This window comes from Phocoena phocoena, chromosome 12, assembly GCF_963924675.1.
Source record: "Phocoena phocoena chromosome 12, mPhoPho1.1, whole genome shotgun sequence".
Lineage (NCBI taxonomy): Eukaryota > Metazoa > Chordata > Mammalia > Artiodactyla > Phocoenidae > Phocoena > Phocoena phocoena.
In genome coordinates this window covers 30,237,500-30,254,439 of record NC_089230.1, presented here as the reverse complement: position 1 = coordinate 30,254,439, position 16,940 = coordinate 30,237,500, and the positions used below count along the sequence as shown (strand labels likewise).

Here is a 16,940-nt window from a genome sequence, read left to right as displayed (position 1 = left end):
ATCTGTGTCCATATCTGTATTTTTTTAGGGTTGATCCCATGCCTAGTAAAACAAGCTGCATTATGTTGAAACGGCACCACTTATTTTTCTACCACTAATCACTGTGCAAAACCAGAACATTTTCTTAATATTTAATGGCCAGTACAACAGCCTAACCCTTCATGCCACACTGTCATTCAGTTTAAGCAAAGAGGCTGGTTAATCTCAGTCTGCGTTGTTCAAGTATGTCTTCAGAACACACTAAAATGAACAGTATGTGTCACTTGATAAGGAAAGTTCTTCAGTTTGAGACTCAGTTCAACTCAAACAGATTCAGATATGTTGACAGTCATGAAAGTAAGCATCACTCTTTCAAAGAGATTCTAAAACTCACCTAAAGAAAAACTTTGTTAAGAACTTAAAAAAAATTGGCTACTGTATTGTTTTTCATTTTATTTTTTCTAATCAAGACTACTCTTTTGTGGAAAAAATTGAATTTTGATGACAAGCAAAGCAGCTTCTACCTACTAGCGGCAAAACCTTTTAAGATTGCCAAAATAAAAACTTTTGAGTACGCCAGTACTCCAGCAAGATGCAGAATGGTGGCCATGTGGTTACATCTCCTCTGTCGAGACTGCAATGGCAAAAGTGTGAGGTAAGTATCAAGTCCCACGGAAGCAGTTCTCCTGAAATAAAACTATCCAGACACTTTTTAAAATCATCTTTATTTTGGTTGCAAAGATACAATTTACTTAGTTACTTAATATTTTATTTGTTCCCATTTGAAGTCTCATAGCTTGCCATGTAAAACATTGCCTTCACTATCAAACTGCTATATAAGAACATTATAAAATACAAACTATAAACTAAGATAATCTTCTTTACAGTATTCAGATTAGTGCATTAAAACAACATTGATTAAAAAAGGCAAGTGAGTTAAGTGGCGAACATCCAATTCCCTTTCTAATGAAGGATGGTACAAAATGGTATGAAGGGAAACAGAATTTTAAGTGTTAGGTGCTCAAAAACGGTAACTGTGGGAAAGTTACTTCCCAAAAGTAATCTTTATTATTCTACAGGACATAAGAGAAGGTAATTAATTTTCCATCATAACAGCTGTGGAAATACACAGCCGAATACAAGTTGGGATCTTTAGAATTCTAACACAATAGGTATTGATCTGTCATACTCTTCCTCCAAATCACATTAAACATTTATAGTGACCACACAATCCCCTGCAAACGAACGTAAGACTTAAACAGAACCCATATAAAAACAATCTATCCTTAGTATCTTACTAGCCAATCTACAGCAAATGCTTACTATATACACATCAGGAGTAAGAGATATACTAGGAAGTTATTCACTGATTTCATTCAGAATAAACAAGGGTCTTAAGAGAAAAATAACAGTAAAAGTTAAATAGACAATTTGTGTTGCTGTGAACTAGATAAAAACAAAACTCCAAACACAAACATATATGTTAATTTTTAAAGTTATTGACAATACTTCCTCTGCTGGCCCAAATCAAAATTAAATTTAAGATTTGTAATTGAAGTAACACAAACGTGGGTGCATGTTACACTGTGACAGAGAGGTACACACAGAACACACACACACCTTTGAATTTACTAATCCCCAAAACTAAGTCAACAGGATAAATAAATTATAAACGAAAGGCATATACAATGTGGGCAAAAAACTAACAGTTACTAGGTCGAAAAGCATGAAGCTATGCCAGCAGTGATATTCAAAAAAACTTTCAGTATTAGAAAATATCAGATTTAATCCAAAGAAAATTTTCCCCCAAATAAAAATAGCAAAGTATGGGAACCATCCTTTAAGCAACAGCTTTAAAATAATAACAATTTAAAAAAACTGCCATGATTAAAGGACTCTTCCTACATAATTTACATAATGTAGTGCAATATTGTGCTCCTTTATAATCTTAGCCTTTCACTCCCCATATGATGAGACCGATAATTACAACTCCGATAACAAGGATAAAAATGATGATGCACAGGGTTTTCCTGGATTTGCGCTGCAGATGTGAAAAAACAAAAACATGTTTACAGATGTAGTGGAGCACCTCTATAGCAAGTGAAGATCATTTGGTTCATTTCTAGAGTAAAATCAACAGTAATTTATTGCCCTCATTTTGGGCTATATTTTTTTGCTTTTCAATACATATAGCCCTATGATTTCAAAAAATATTCTTCTTGAATTAATGGTATAATTCAGGGGGTACTTCTGTTGGTACTTTTTCTAGATGTGTGGTTGGGCTTAATTTAAAAACGATACAGAGAAATAAAAATTAATAACTTGAGCAACAGAGTTTACCTATGTGTGAAAACAAAAAACAGCTTAAAGGAAGATAAAAAAAGCAGAAGGTAAATATTGGTCTTTGAAAGCAGAATTTTCCAACAAGAGAACTTAGAACTCATCTCTTTCAATTTCGTCACGAAAGGCAGGAAGAATATTTAATTACCCTAATGGTTTACCCTAATTTATTTACCAGCAAAATTAGCTCCCCAGCCCAAGCTGAGTTAGTACAGGACTGGCACAGATTCATCTGCTTTCACCAGTCTTTTAAAGAAAGAGGGTGGATGGGGAGAGGTTTTGGTTGTACGTGTTCCTGCTGGCCTGATGCCTGGTTCCTAGGCATCAGGCCAGGCCAGAGGCCTTCTAGGAGGCTCCTGGGGTAGGGAGGGCCACATGGTTGGGGATTTAGGGGCTGGCCTCACTCAAAGCTGACGAAAGGTAGAATATATGAGTCCCTTCTTTAAAGTGGCAAGAAAACTTCCCTTCTCATCCAGACACCTACTCTCTATTCCCTTTATCCAAACCTCATAGAATTTTAACCAGGAGCAACTTTAGACAGTAGTTTGTCTCTTCCTTTTATAATAAGGAAATGGAGAAAGAGAAAGGGAAAATATCTTGCCCCATGTTCATACTGCTAGTGATTATCAAAAAGAGGATGGTTCCTTTCCACTGATGACTTGTCTACTGATCACACTGCTTGGGCTGTGAGCTACTTTTTTTTTTTTTTTTTTTTTAACATCTTTATTGTGGTATAATTGCTTTACAATGGTGTGTTAGTTTCTGCTTTATAACAAAGTGAATCAGTTATACATATACGTATGTTCCCATATCTCTTCCCTCTTGCATCTCTCTCCCTCCCACCCTCCCTATCCCACCCCTCCAGGCAGTCACAAAGCACCGAGCTGATCTCCCTGTGCTATGCGGCTGCTTCCCACTAGCTATCTATTTTACGTTTGGTAGTGTATATATGTCCATGCCTCTCTCTCGCTTTGTCACAGCTCACCCTTCCCCCTCCCCATATCCTCAAGTCTGTTCTCCAGTAGGTCTGTGTCTTTATTCCTGTCTTACCCCTAGGTTCTTCATGACATTTTTTTTTTCTTAAATTCCATATATATGTGTTAGCATACGGTATTTGTCTTTCTCTTTCTGACTTACTTAACTCTGTATGACAGACTCTAGGTCTATCCACCTCATTACAAATAGCTCAATTTTGTTTCTTTTTATGGCTGAGTAATATTCCATTGTATATATGTGCCACATCTTCTTTATCCATTCATCCGATGATGGGCACTTAGGTTGTTTCCATCTCCAGGCTATTGTAAATAGAGCTGCAATGAACATTTTGGTACATGACTCTTTTTGAATTATGGTTTTCTCAGGGTATATGCCCAGTAGTGGGATTGCTGGGTCATATGGTAGTTCTCTTTGTAGTTTTTTAAGGAACCTCCATACTGTTCTCCACAGTGGCTGTACCAACTCACATTCCTACCAGCAGTGCAAGAGTGTTCCCTTTTCTCCACACCCTCTCCAGCATTTATTGTTTCTAGATTTTTTGATGATGGCCATTCTGACAGGTGTGAGATGATATCTCATTGTAGTTTTGATTTGCATTTCTCTAATGATTAATGATGTTGAGCATTCTTTCATGTGTTTGTTGGCAGTCTGTATACCTTTGGAGAAATGTCTATTTAGGTCTTCTGCCCATTTTTGGATTGGGTTGTTTGTTTTTTTGTTATTGAGCTGCATGAGCTGCTTGTAAATTTTGGAAATTAATCCTTTGTCAGTTGCTTCATTTGCAAATATTTTCTCCCATTCTGAGGGTTGTCTTTTGGTCTTGTTTATGGTTTCCTTTGCTGTGCAAAAGCTTTGAAGTTTCATTAGGTCCCATTTGTTTACTTTTGTTTTTATTTCCATTTCTCTAGGAGGTGGGTCAAAAAGGATCTTGCTGTGATTTATGTCATAGAGTGTTCTGCCTATGTTTTCCTCTAAGAGTTTGATAGTTTCTGGCCTTACATTTAGGTCTTTAATCCATTTTGAGCTTATTTTTGTGTATGGTGTTAGGGAGTGATCTAATCTCATACTTTTACATGTACCTGTCCAGTTTTCCCAGCACCACTTATTGAAGAGGCTGTCCTTTCTCCACTGTACATTCCTCCTGCCTCCTTTATCAAAGATAAGGTGACCATATGTGCGTGGGTTTATCTCTGGGCTTTCTATCCTGTTCCACTGATCTATCTTTCTGTTTTTGTGCCAGTACCATACTGTCTTGATTACTGTAGCTTTGTAGTATAGTCTGAAGTCAGGGAGCCTGATTCCTCCAGCTCCATTTTTCGTTCTCAAGATTGCTTTGGCTATTTGGGGTCTTTTGTGTTTCCATATAAATTGTGAAATTTTTTGTTCTAGTTCTGTGAAAAACAGTTGGCAATATTTATTAAAGTAGACTTATTAATTTCCCAAATCATTCCCATCCTTGAATATGAATGGAAACTGCATTCAAAATCTCTCAACATTCAAATAAACTATAAAACACAAAGAGCTAAATAAATTCTAATACATTTAAAATATAAACGTTAAGAGTTTTGCTCCATTATTCATTCCTGGCCCAGCTGTAGCTTTCTATATTTCTCCAATGGCTTGTATATCTCACAGCTACATGCAGGAATCTTTTTTCTTACAAAGTAGAAAAATGTGTAATTTACTTTGTGTCAACTAGAAGTAGCATAAAATTTACAAAAAGAATATGTTCCTGACTCTGAAATTATCCTGAAAACTACTTATACTTCTCAGTATTCCATATGGCCATCTAATTTTTCAACAGAATATACTCTGCATATATTAAACACAGTTCAAGTTTCAATCTCATCATGCCCATGTATTTTCCCCAGATTCCACCTGGTTACCGCAGACCCATGTGTAACGTGCCTTCATCAACAATGAGAGCTGTTCCCCTAGAGTATCTTTTTTCCTGGGGCACCCTCTCCAGCGTGCGGTGGTGAGGTCCTGTGGTGCCATGGTGATGAAAGCATTTTCCACCTTCCTTTATGTTCATGGTCCATCCAAACTATTTAGAAGCACTGCACCGTATTTTGCAGAGGCGTAAGTTTAATATCAAGGCTGCCAAGTGGGACTGTTGGGAAGCTGCTCTCTTTCCAGCCCTTGTGTTGCATGGCTCTTTCCTCATCCCTCCAGGGCCAGGGATTAAGGATGGGGGCAGCTCTTGCTCTGGAGGTACAACTTGGAAAGATGTGTTCCTTTTCCCCAGGGTGGCTATAGGCCTTCCCTTCCACAAGGAAGAGTAAAAGTAAAACTTGGGGATATATCTATATCCCCCTGAAGTCCAAAAGGAAAACGAAATTACATGGAATCCCAGTCACTGATGAATCCTGCTAAACACTCTGAGCAGCTATAACTGTTGGTATTTACAGATTACTCTGTGTGTGTGTGTGTGTGTGTGTGTGTTCAACTATTCACGAATGACACCTACATTCTAGGACATGGTGACATTAGCTATCCTGAGCTGCATATCTGAATCTCATACACAAAGACAGTAAACATGAGTTACTCTGTCGGTGAGCACAATTGGTTGTATAACTCAGCATCCTCTATATGCACTGATTTGTCCAGTGAAAAAAATGGCATTGAAACTAAAGGGAACTCCTAAGATCAGTGAGAAAAGTGAAAAGCAATTTAAAAATACCTAGGATGGTGATAATATCTTAGAAATTTTATAAGAAGGTAATAAGTTTCTGAGAAAATAATTATGAACAACTACATCAACAAAAAAAAAAATGAAGTTTTAAAAGGGAAATCAAATGCTAGGGTGGTATTTAGGGGTTCCCAAAGAGCCTGGGCTTATCTTTGTTAAATGTCAAAGATCTACATATTAAGTGATATATTAATAGTTCATGGTGCTAATATTTGTAATCCTTTATATATACTTATATTTGACTCATACCTATGGATTCCCTATACTAACCTGATTCACTTAAGAAATCAGTTCATTCCTGGTGAAGAGTCTGCTGAATGCTGACAGAATACCCACTGGTCAAGGACACTCACTCTAAGCTAATATAATTTCCACAGGACCTGAAGAGATCTTTCTGGGACAAGGATCTTTGCCTCTTTAGTCCATAGTATCATTGACAAAAAAGTAAGGTAGAAGGGAACAGCAAGAAACAGAAGGAAATCGCTATCAAAGAGGTTTCTGGGTTGAAATGTCAAAATGACATCGGAGACCAAAAGTTGTCAGAAAAGACTGGAGTTGTGTACTGCTCCCCTCACGACTCTAAACTTCCCATCCCTGTGGGCACAACACTGGTTCAAACCTGAGAACAGACAGGCTACATACACGCAGTTTGAACTGACTGGCATATTTCTAGCCTGTCTTCCATGGTATTTGGAATTTTAACATCTCCAGCCACTTTAAACCTGATTTTACACACACACATACACACGTTTAAAAGTCTGAGTTATAAGACAATTTAGCACAGTTAATATTACCTGATAGTCTGCCGCCCTTGACAGCTGCTGGTTTGCTTGCTGGACGTGCACCTCAGCATTTTCCACATTGGCTTCTATGCTATCTTTAAAATAAAACACACACACAAAGCGGGTGCTGATGCTCTAGTAACAGAGCTGTATCAATCACCAGATTTTATTCAAGGTAAGATTAAGCATGTTCACTATTCAAAGGTTAATATTAATAGTGTATGGGTAAGGCTGAATTTTTTTTTTTTAGTGATACTACTTCTCAGGTGATCTAAACAATACTGAAGAATTTGAAGGAAAGAAACTTGATTATCTTCATTATAGTGCACTCCAGTTCTACCTGGTAACACCCAAAAGTACCGTCACCAGTACCTGCATTCTGTGATGGCCAACTCAGCAGCAAGCAAGGCATCTGAACTTTGGTTTAGGGTAAATACAGAGAACTGAAAACCGTCATCTGCTGGGCGGCCCTCATCAACCTAGGCTGAAACCTAGGCTCCCTGAGGGTCCCCAGAGCCTTCTCAACTGGTGACAATTTCCTCCCCCCCTCCTTTGACCTGGGGGTGGAACAGGTGTCAGTCTGTAGGATGGGTGACCACTGTTTCCTCCTCCTCCCTGCCGACTTTCAGTTTTAGAGCTAATGCTGTCCAACTCATTCAACCCTCCTTGCTGCAGACATCCACAGATGTCTTTTCTTCTCATTCTTTGAATATTTTAGCCCCTGAGTCACTGATGTTCTTTTCAAGGCTTCTACTATCCTACATATCGGTGATTTCAATATCCAATTGCTCACCCTCTAGTACCCAGGCCTCTCAATTCTTTGTTTTTCAAAGACTTTGCCTATGGCGCTTTCTGAGCCACCCACATCCGTGGTCACACCCCAAACCTGTCATTACCAATAACTGCAGCTTCTCTATCATCTATCATCTATCTCTATCATCTCTATCATCTCCGTTTCATCTCTATCATCTCTGTTTCACCTCTATCATCTCTATCATCATCTATCTCTATCATCTCTATCATCTCCGTTTCAGGTGTCACTCTCTGATTACCATCTGCTACCTTTAGAGTTCTCGCCTTCTAAGACCCCAGCTTTAGTGATCCTACCACTTTTTCACTGCCCCTCACATACTTCATGTCCTCACTTTCCTCTTCCCTAGCCTAGACTCCATATGCACAATCATCTGTCACTGGTTTCTTGCATTTATCCTCAGCCCTCTTCCCTCCTACTGTGGTCACAGTTAGGTGACAAAACCCCAACCTGTCCCATGCAGCTGAACATGGGTGCAAAAAAGAATCACCGTGATGACTTACTTCCCTTTAAATTCTGGACTGTACAGCACGCCTGCCTCGTCTCCCCAATTCCTGGAACACTAAGTCACACTTCCTCCTCTCTCCCCTAACTTCTCATGCCTCGTCACGCATTGTCATTCTCCACCAGTGACCTTATTTCTAGATCACTGAGACAACAGGAACAACCAGAAGACACTTCCACAATCTCCTCTGACCCTACCCACCACCACATGCAACAGTCTCTGTGCTCGGACTTCTCTCCCGTGGTTAGGGAGGACATGCCCACGCTCAGCGAGAGCCAACCTCCCCATGCGCGTACTTTATCCCATTCCTTGTTGTCTAGCTCAAAGACCTCAGGCCAGCTATTTCCTCCCTCTCACTATCAACACTTCTTTCCCATCAATCCTATTGCTGCCATCTTAAAAACACACAAACAAACCCCCAACCCCCTCATTTATGCCACACCCACTGGCAGCTATGACCTCATTTGACTCCTAGAAAGACTTGTCTCCACTTGCTATCTCCAGTCACTCTCCTCCCAGTGTCTTTTGAGCCTACTTTATCATGCTTTCACCTGCACTATTTCACCAGCACAGCTCTCATCTGAGGTCACCTATGCCCTACACATTGTTAAATTCAGCAATCAATTCTAAAGCCTCAGTTTACCTAACCAAATAGCAGCATTTGAGAGAGCTGACCTGCCATCGCTCTTGAAACGCTTTCTCCCCTCCATTCTAAAACTATACATTCACGTGGTTTTCTTCTATATCACTAGCTATTCTTTCTTGGTCATTTTTGTTCGTTCCTCCTCGGCTCTCTAGGCTCTAAATCAGGGATCAACAAACTTTCTTTGTCTCAACTTTAAGCTCTGCAGTTCATTCATATGGTTTCTGTCATAAATACTCAACTATGCCTCTGTTGTACAAAACCTGTTGTAGATAACGCATAAACGAATGGATGTAGTTTGCCGACCACACCCTAAATATTTACAAGTCCTCAGACACCCCTCTTCTCTATCTGCACTTATCTCCTAGGTGATCTCACCTAATCTCATGGCTTTAAATACCATCTATGTACAGATAACGCCCAGATTTATACCCCCAGGCCAGACGTCTCCCCTTTACCCCATCTTCTCTGTACCAATGCCTATCAAACCTTTACCTGGGTGACACCTGGCCCCTGAATCGTAACAGATCCAAAAATCACTGATTTATAGCCATCCAAACCAGCTCCAGTGACAGATTTCCGCATCTCAGAAAACGGCACTGCCATGATTTTCGTGAGCCAGGCCAAAACCTTACAGTCATCCTTGAACTTACTCTCTCACATCCATATCCAGAGAGTCAGTAGATCTTTTTGGCTCTACATTTAAAAAATATCCAGAATCCCACTGCTTCTCACCACTTCACTGCTTCCGTACCGAGCCAAGACAACACAGCTGCTCACGTGGATTCCTGCAATAGGCTTTAAAGTGCTTTGTTTTTGGTCTTGGCCCTTTGCAGTCTGCTCACCTAAGTCAAATGATAACGCCCCTCTGCTCAAATCCTCCTGTGGCTTCCCCTCCATTAATACAAAAACAGTCCTCACGATGGCTCAGAGGCCTGTGTGATCTGGTCTCCTGTGACTTCTGACATCGTCTCCATCCTCCTCTTGCTCACTCCATTGGCCCAAGATGTCAGGCGTGCTTCTGCCTGAAGGCCTTTGCACCTGCAGTTCCCTCTGGCTGGAACATGTTCTCTTGCTTGCTCCCTTACTTCCGTGAAGTCTTCACTAAAATGTCACCTATCAGTGAGGCCTTACCTGACTCCCCCAGAAAAGCAGCACATTCCCCCACCTCCTGCAGTCCTACCCCCGACCTGGCCTTATTTTCCCTGTAACACTTATCACCATCTACTTACTTTTCTTTCTGTTTTAATTGTCTCTCTCTTCCAATTAGATTATAAGATCTTTTATCTGTTGTTTAATTTCAGCTGAATCCTCAAGGCCTAGATTTATGCCTGGATATAGTAGGCATTCAATAAATATTTACTGGATGAATGAATGGCTTTTGAAAATTTACCCTGTGATCTACTGGGGCTACAGAGGAGGGTAAGAATGGACAAATAATAATTATATTAAACTATAGGTCCAAGCATTTCAACTGAACCAAATTCAGAAAATGTATTAAATATATCTTTAGCATATCTACAGATATCTTCATATATCAAAATGATAAAGATGATCAGAATCCTGATCAATGTTGACAACTACACCTTAAATGAATTACATTTAAAACTTAAAGGAAGTCTTAGTCACTGATTTTTTTTTTAAAGAATTTTTCAAAAAGAATTCTCAATATCTAAGTAATACAACTAAATTAATGTACTAGAAAAGCTATAAGAATTAATGTTCAGGCAAATGGCTTCTTATTCCCTCTACTTTAAAAGACAAGATAGTGTGCACAATTATGAACAGATGTTTTCCCCAAAGTCCTTGGTGTGATAAGAATTAAATTGGGATAAGACAGAAACCAGAGATCCTGGAAATAAGCTAGAATGATGTTAAATGTTACCTTCCATGATCTCAGCAGCAGTAGACCCTGATTAAATTTGGAACTTCTTAAATAAATTAAGCCGGTCATTTCCACCAGTAGGAGCCAAAAACGAGATCTGTTTTAGATAATGCCAAGGGTGATGCTTTGTTTATTACAGACACTATACTTTTGATTTCAGGAGGACCGAAAGAGAGGAAGGAGCTACCCTGGCCTGAGAAGTTACCACAGGTAAACTGCATGTAGCTTCCTTCTGCCTCATGAAATCTAATGAGTAGGGCTTACCTATTACATCTCCTTGCTCATGAATCATCATTCCCAAATCTTTAAATATTTCATTAATATCCATAATATCAGCCTAAGAGAAAAAAAATGCATATTATTGTAATCAGAAATTCAGTCCCCAATCCACAAAAGGAGAAAATTTTAAAAAACACAAACCACTGCTCATACCTAGGTGAGCATGCATCTGGACCTAATAACATATATTTGGGGAATATCAGAAAACTATTTTACTATAGGCAATCCCAAGTAAGTAGACTCTGAATCTCAGTTCTCTAAAATAAGTTTGTGATGTTAAAAATATCAAGTGATTCAGAGTGGAAATGAAGGACTATACAATAGAGAAGGGTTGTGGGTTACTGAATTTATGTCATGCAATCTGATTTGTTTTCTTATCATGAATAGTATTTCCTCAAAAAAGTAAAAAATATTCTTATTGTATTTCTAGTAAAAATGTATATGTCAATTTGACACTTTAAAAGAATAAAACATTAGGTGTAAATTCAAAGCCTCACATTAATAAATCTGAAAATGCAATGGAAGAGTGATGGATAAATAAGTTATAAATTTAATTTTCTTCAATATATAACTATTATTTTGCTTGATTAAAAAGTAAAGTTTAAACACTTTATTCAGGAAAGGTGGGGCAATTTACATATTCATCCTGTGCCTTACTTTCCCCATCTGTAGAAGGGCAATGATAATGACACAGTTAATTACTTCACAGAGCTTTTATGAGAACTAAGTAAGACAATTAAAGAATTCATCACATAGTGCTTGGTGCATGAAGCCCTCAATAAATGGTAGCTATTGTTAGCTATTATTAGCCCACTTTCTAGGGAACAGGTAGGTTCCCTAAGAACTAAGGCTACTAAACCTTTTAGACCTCTTTGATATCCTACACACACTAAAGAGAAATAAAACACTTTTAAAGCCCTTGGAAAAGTCTTATTCATGCATGTGTGATGTGTATCATGTGCCATGGAAGCTATCTAGACTCTCTGAACAGACCTTTATCTCTAGACTGATAATTTTCTCAATGCTCAGGTGGCTTGAGATGACTTAACAGAATTAAAAAAAAAAAAAGTTGGAGTAGAGGGAAGTATATTTTCTCATCCTTGCACAAATTCTAAAGAAATTATTTTTTTTTAACAGAATGACTCTAATTTATATGAAATATGCCATCAAATTGATATATTTATTTAGTTTTCTCTCTTGACCTCTCTCCCAGCATCATCTAAGCATCTTGAGGACAAATTCACTAAGAACAGAGCAGCAATCCAATTCTGCAATGTAAAGCTTACTTCGAGTTGCCTAATAGAAGACTCTCTCTCCTGAATAAGGCGGAGGTCATCCTCTGTAATTTCTTCATCCTGAACCTGCACCTGAGGCTGAGTTTGGCTATTAAAAAGAAAAGAATATGTAAAATAAAAAAACCGGTATGAAAACAATGAGGCTTCCTTTTTATTTAAGAAATACTAATTGAATAGAATATTTTTTCTTCAAAGTCATAGAACTGCTCACTTAAATTCTAAAAATATAACAGAAATGTTAACCAAATTTTATTCATGTTTCATTTTAATGATGTTATGTTTAGAGTTATTATTTAATTATTGGAAACTATTATATTTGGCAAGTGAGTACTTCTTGGTTGATTTAAACTTCACCTATGGGAATAATCTATATCAAATAATAATTAAGTCAATAATATTTATTTGGATAATTAAAGAGTATTATTGCTATACTGGAATATTTTTATATATTTTATAATAAATAATGACACTGAAAAATTTTCAAACTTATTGTTTTCTATTTATAAATAACTTAGGATAGTCATGATATATACTGAAAGCTTTAATTCTGCCCAGGGACTGTGATGTAAAAAACGTATTTGAAGAATTATCTTTTGATCTGTATAATGTCTTATACTTCTTACCTTTCCCAGGACACAAGATTCCTTTCTTTTGAGCTCTCCTCAGGAAAACCACCCTGAATAATTTAGTAACAGAATGGATTGAGAAGATGCAAATGAAAAACACACAACACTCACATTTTACTTCATAATAATCTAAACTGATTGATGTACACACTGGAGTGCAGGTGTAAGAAAAGAGAGAGAAAAGTTCTTGTTCTAGTATTTTAGGTCAATTACTTCAAGTAATAAAAAAAATTATATCCTAAGCTGACAAAGAAGGAATTCATTAAATATTCTCAAGGGCCAAATAACAAATATTATTTGATTAAAACATAATGTAGTCTTGGAACCTCTATATCAAGGAACAACGAAACAACCTGTGATAGTTTCTAGGGAGATTTAAAATTAGATTAAGTCAAGATTCCACTCTAACGTATCCTTTATCTTCTCCAGGTGTACATTCGTTTTAAATATTCATACAATATATTCACTGTTCATTTACATCATCTTCATGTAATGCAGGATTAAAGTGCTCTCTACACCAGCACGAATACAAAGTAACAGCCTCAGGCTCAAGGTAGGATTTGACTCTAATCTTTTCTGACAAAACGTTTCTATATTTTTACATAATCTTTTGTTCCACAACATTGACAGAATAACCACAATAATACATAATGATCATCCTTCTTAAAAACTGATTAGAAACACCTGAAAATAAGTATGCAAATACCGATTTCCAAGATATTCACAGGTCTTTACGACTCAAGAAACACGCCGTATAGCTCTTCACGGGGCCCTTGGAGGGTACCACGTTCTTTTTACAGTGCTGCTTTAAATACTTACAGACACTCTGGAACTGGCTCTCACTCGAGCGACAAACTCTTTCTCTCTCTCAGCAGCCTGTCTCTGCGCCTTCTGAAAGTTTGTCAGTGATGTGGTGAATTCCGCCACTAAGCGATCCTTCTGTATTTTCCTTTGACGCTAGAGGAAAGCCGGGGGGGGGAAGAAACCTACCAGAATCAAGCTGTGAAGCTCTATAGAATTTGCAAAAGTTGTTTTGCCAGTAGCTGGCTCTTTATTTAATTCTGAAAATTTCACTCACTCTATTACAGGGCCTTACTGATTAACTCAATAACATTTTGAACAATTTGACAGTATGTTCAAATACTGTGCTTATTTTACCTTGAGGCAAAAGGCCCATAATGTTGGATTTCTCACCTCAAGTTCTCATCCTAAAAACTGGGCCATGATTTTATGTTAAAGTATTTTTTTTTTTTAATGAAAATAAAACCTTTGACTCACCTAAGTAATAACTTCCACTAAGTAATAAGCAGGGTAATAAATACATGTGCCCCTAGGAAACCTCACATCTTGAATGAGCGTGCATGTTATATGAAGTCAGTCCTGGAAGGCCAGGAAACAATTACTCAGGAAGCATTTTCTGAGCACTTACTTAATTATGGGTCAGGGCAAGTGCATGGAAATAATTTTTGCTTTATTGAACCAAAGGATACTACCTGGGCAATTAAATATAGTTTTGTGTTCTGTGAACTAATCTCAAATCGATTTTTCCCCCTAATTTCCTTTCTAGCACAACAGTTCAAAGATCCTACAATACACTTGATTTCTTTCACATTCAATACATCAACAGTGCGTCTTAAAGCTTCATACCTGGTCACTGGGGGTGGTGGGCAGAGATCCAAACTCTTTAATGTACTTATCTGTTTCTTTGGCAAGTTGGTTCGTATATTGCTGCTTCTGTTGCCTAAAATGAGAAAACACGCATTATAGCGATGGAACACATTTCTTTAAGCTACAACTCTGCCACTTGATTCAACCCTGATGAATAGTTTTAGAAAAATCACTTTTTTATAGACTGGCTCCAAATTTTCTCTATGAAAACAAAATTTTCAGGTTCTATTCTTTGATAAATATTGAACAAATACTATGTGGAAGGTTCTTTACTCACACATGGAGTAACCAAGCTCTGAGAAATAAATCAGCAGCCATTTAGAAAGGAAGATGACAAAAGCCAACAGGAGATTGTAAGGTGTATGATGTTTGAGATTTGGTGGCTGTGGGAGCCTTTGATGTGCATCCTACAATTGGGAGGTCAGTTGAATAAGTAAAGAAGATTTGTTGTCTTTAACTCTGCCCAGTTCCCAGGTCTCAGGGTACAGCCAGCCTCTCATATTTCTCTACCTGAACATTTATATCCTATACTTAAAAAAGAAAAAAAAAAAAAGCAGAGACGAGTAATAATACGAATTTACTATTATTTAAGTTTGCTGTGGAAAAAACAATAGCACTTCTCTGTAAAAAGAACAGAACAGAGTAAAAGAGGTAAATTATATAGCTATTTATATCTAGCTTGCTAGCTAGCTTATGAAGTAAAAACTAAGATCTCTAACTAAAGAAATTAACACTAAAAAAAAGCCTGTATTAATGTGATGCTTTACAAGTCACAACATCAGTATTTCTCATATATATTATCTCTCATTTTAAACATGTATTGGTCACACTTAGGATCCTTTAAAATAATGAGATACTATGTAAAAATGTTTCAGTATAGATATCTGTATTTGACTGATAAGGAAGAATTATACCCTACTTTTATATATTTACCAAGTGCCCTATCTTTAATATGCCTTTTAAAAATCTTTAGAAAAAGTAATATAATTAAAATTCTAAAAGAAGACTTTAATGATGTCTACATATTCAGAATCTCCACTATTAACCTTAGCAAAATATTATTAACTATTAAGAATTATGGTTTCTATTCCATTTTACTTTATTTTAATAAATGATGGTTTATTATTTAGATTTGGGGCATGTTTAGCTCCTTGATATCTATCCACTGCAGAAAAATGCAATACAAATTAGAAACAACTGCAAATTCCTCAAATTGTACTTCACAAAAATATGAATTACTATTACCTATCTCTTAATTTCTTCTTTGCAATTTTTCCTTCTGTAGCTAATGTTTGGCATATCACTTATTACATATATATTACTTGAAATTTGTAGCTGTTAACAGTGCTGAACTAAGATTTAAGACTCAGGTTCAGAATAATGTTGGGCAAATCATCAAACCCCAAACAGACATGTTTTCCTTATAAGCAAAATGGAAATAGTTCTTTTAATCTATCTAGCTCACTCCAATTTTGTAAGGTTCAGATGAGAAAATGCATAAAAACACTCTGTAAAATCTGTAACCCGTGAAGTATTATTGCTGTTTTTCTAATAGCATGTTAATTTATTCAAATATGTACTAGATAACTTCATTACAACTTTCTTTTTTTTAAACAGAGGCTAATGCTTTCTGAAATTCAAATATGTAAATATAAACTTTTAGAGGCATAGTTCATATTGGATATGCATTGAATCTAAGTGAAATAAAAATCATCTTATGGATTGTTAGCTACGGGAAGTGAATCACACAAGTAGAGAAGCTCAGAGTACCGTTTTTCAAAAGCCATCAAAAACAACCTATTAAAAGGTATAAAAAAGCTAACCAAAGAAGTTCTGCTTTGATAGAGTAAGCCAGATCTTTAAAATAAAGAAAAACATCTGCCCACTTTGGACAGGAAAAAGCTTAGTACAAATGAGGCAGCAGAAAAATCTTATTAATTTTCCATTGTTTTCTCCAATAAACATAACACTACACACTATCAAAGGAACATAACAATAGGTGGTTTTTCCCATTTCCTTTTTCTTGTTTAATTAATACTTACAGCTGCTGCCTCAATTCAGGTGAATCTTGAGGTGTTCCAAGTTGATTCAGGGTCCTCTGTATTTCTGCAGCTATTATGATAGAAAATAAATGTGTAATTGTTACAAATATTAGGGCAATAGACATTAATACAAACAACAGGACAGTTAGAAAAAGACAGAAAAACAAAGAGATAAATATAGGAAGTATTAGTTGAGAAACAAAAAAGAAATGGTTTATTCAAATCTCATTAGTGACAATGGACTAATTTTCAAGATTAATTAAATTAATTAAAACTCAAGATTAGAGACAATGGATTTATTTTCAAGAGTACTGTGTGGGGACCTTACCATGTGAAACGGCAATTATGAGCCAAAAATATTATCGTCTTCCCTATTCCATCAGAACATTTAGTACAA

At 36.8% G+C, this 16,940-nt stretch overlaps 1 protein-coding gene across 2 annotated transcripts in view; it reads right to left on the bottom strand.

Annotated features, from left to right (window-relative positions):
* Positions 1-689: 689 nt before the first annotated feature.
* The window catches only part of STX7 (syntaxin 7), a 49,211-nt gene continuing 32,960 nt past the window's right edge, over positions 690-16,940 (bottom strand). The window contains exons 3-10 of one of the 2 annotated variants that reach the window (XM_065888545.1): positions 16,544-16,613; positions 14,481-14,574; positions 13,653-13,790; positions 12,831-12,883; positions 12,199-12,295; positions 10,898-10,970; positions 6,802-6,884; positions 690-2,020 (exon numbers count right to left, since the gene is read on the bottom strand). In XM_065888545.1, coding sequence (XP_065744617.1) covers positions 1,928-2,020; positions 6,802-6,884; positions 10,898-10,970; positions 12,199-12,295; positions 12,831-12,883; positions 13,653-13,790; positions 14,481-14,574; positions 16,544-16,613 — 701 coding nt within the window. In that variant the 3' untranslated portion in view covers positions 690-1,927. Of the gene's footprint in view, positions 2,021-4,950; positions 4,972-6,801; positions 6,885-10,897; positions 10,971-12,198; positions 12,296-12,830; positions 12,884-13,652; positions 13,791-14,480; positions 14,575-16,543; positions 16,614-16,940 lie in introns of those variants that run through there. The other variant, XM_065888546.1, reaches the window with a different exon arrangement.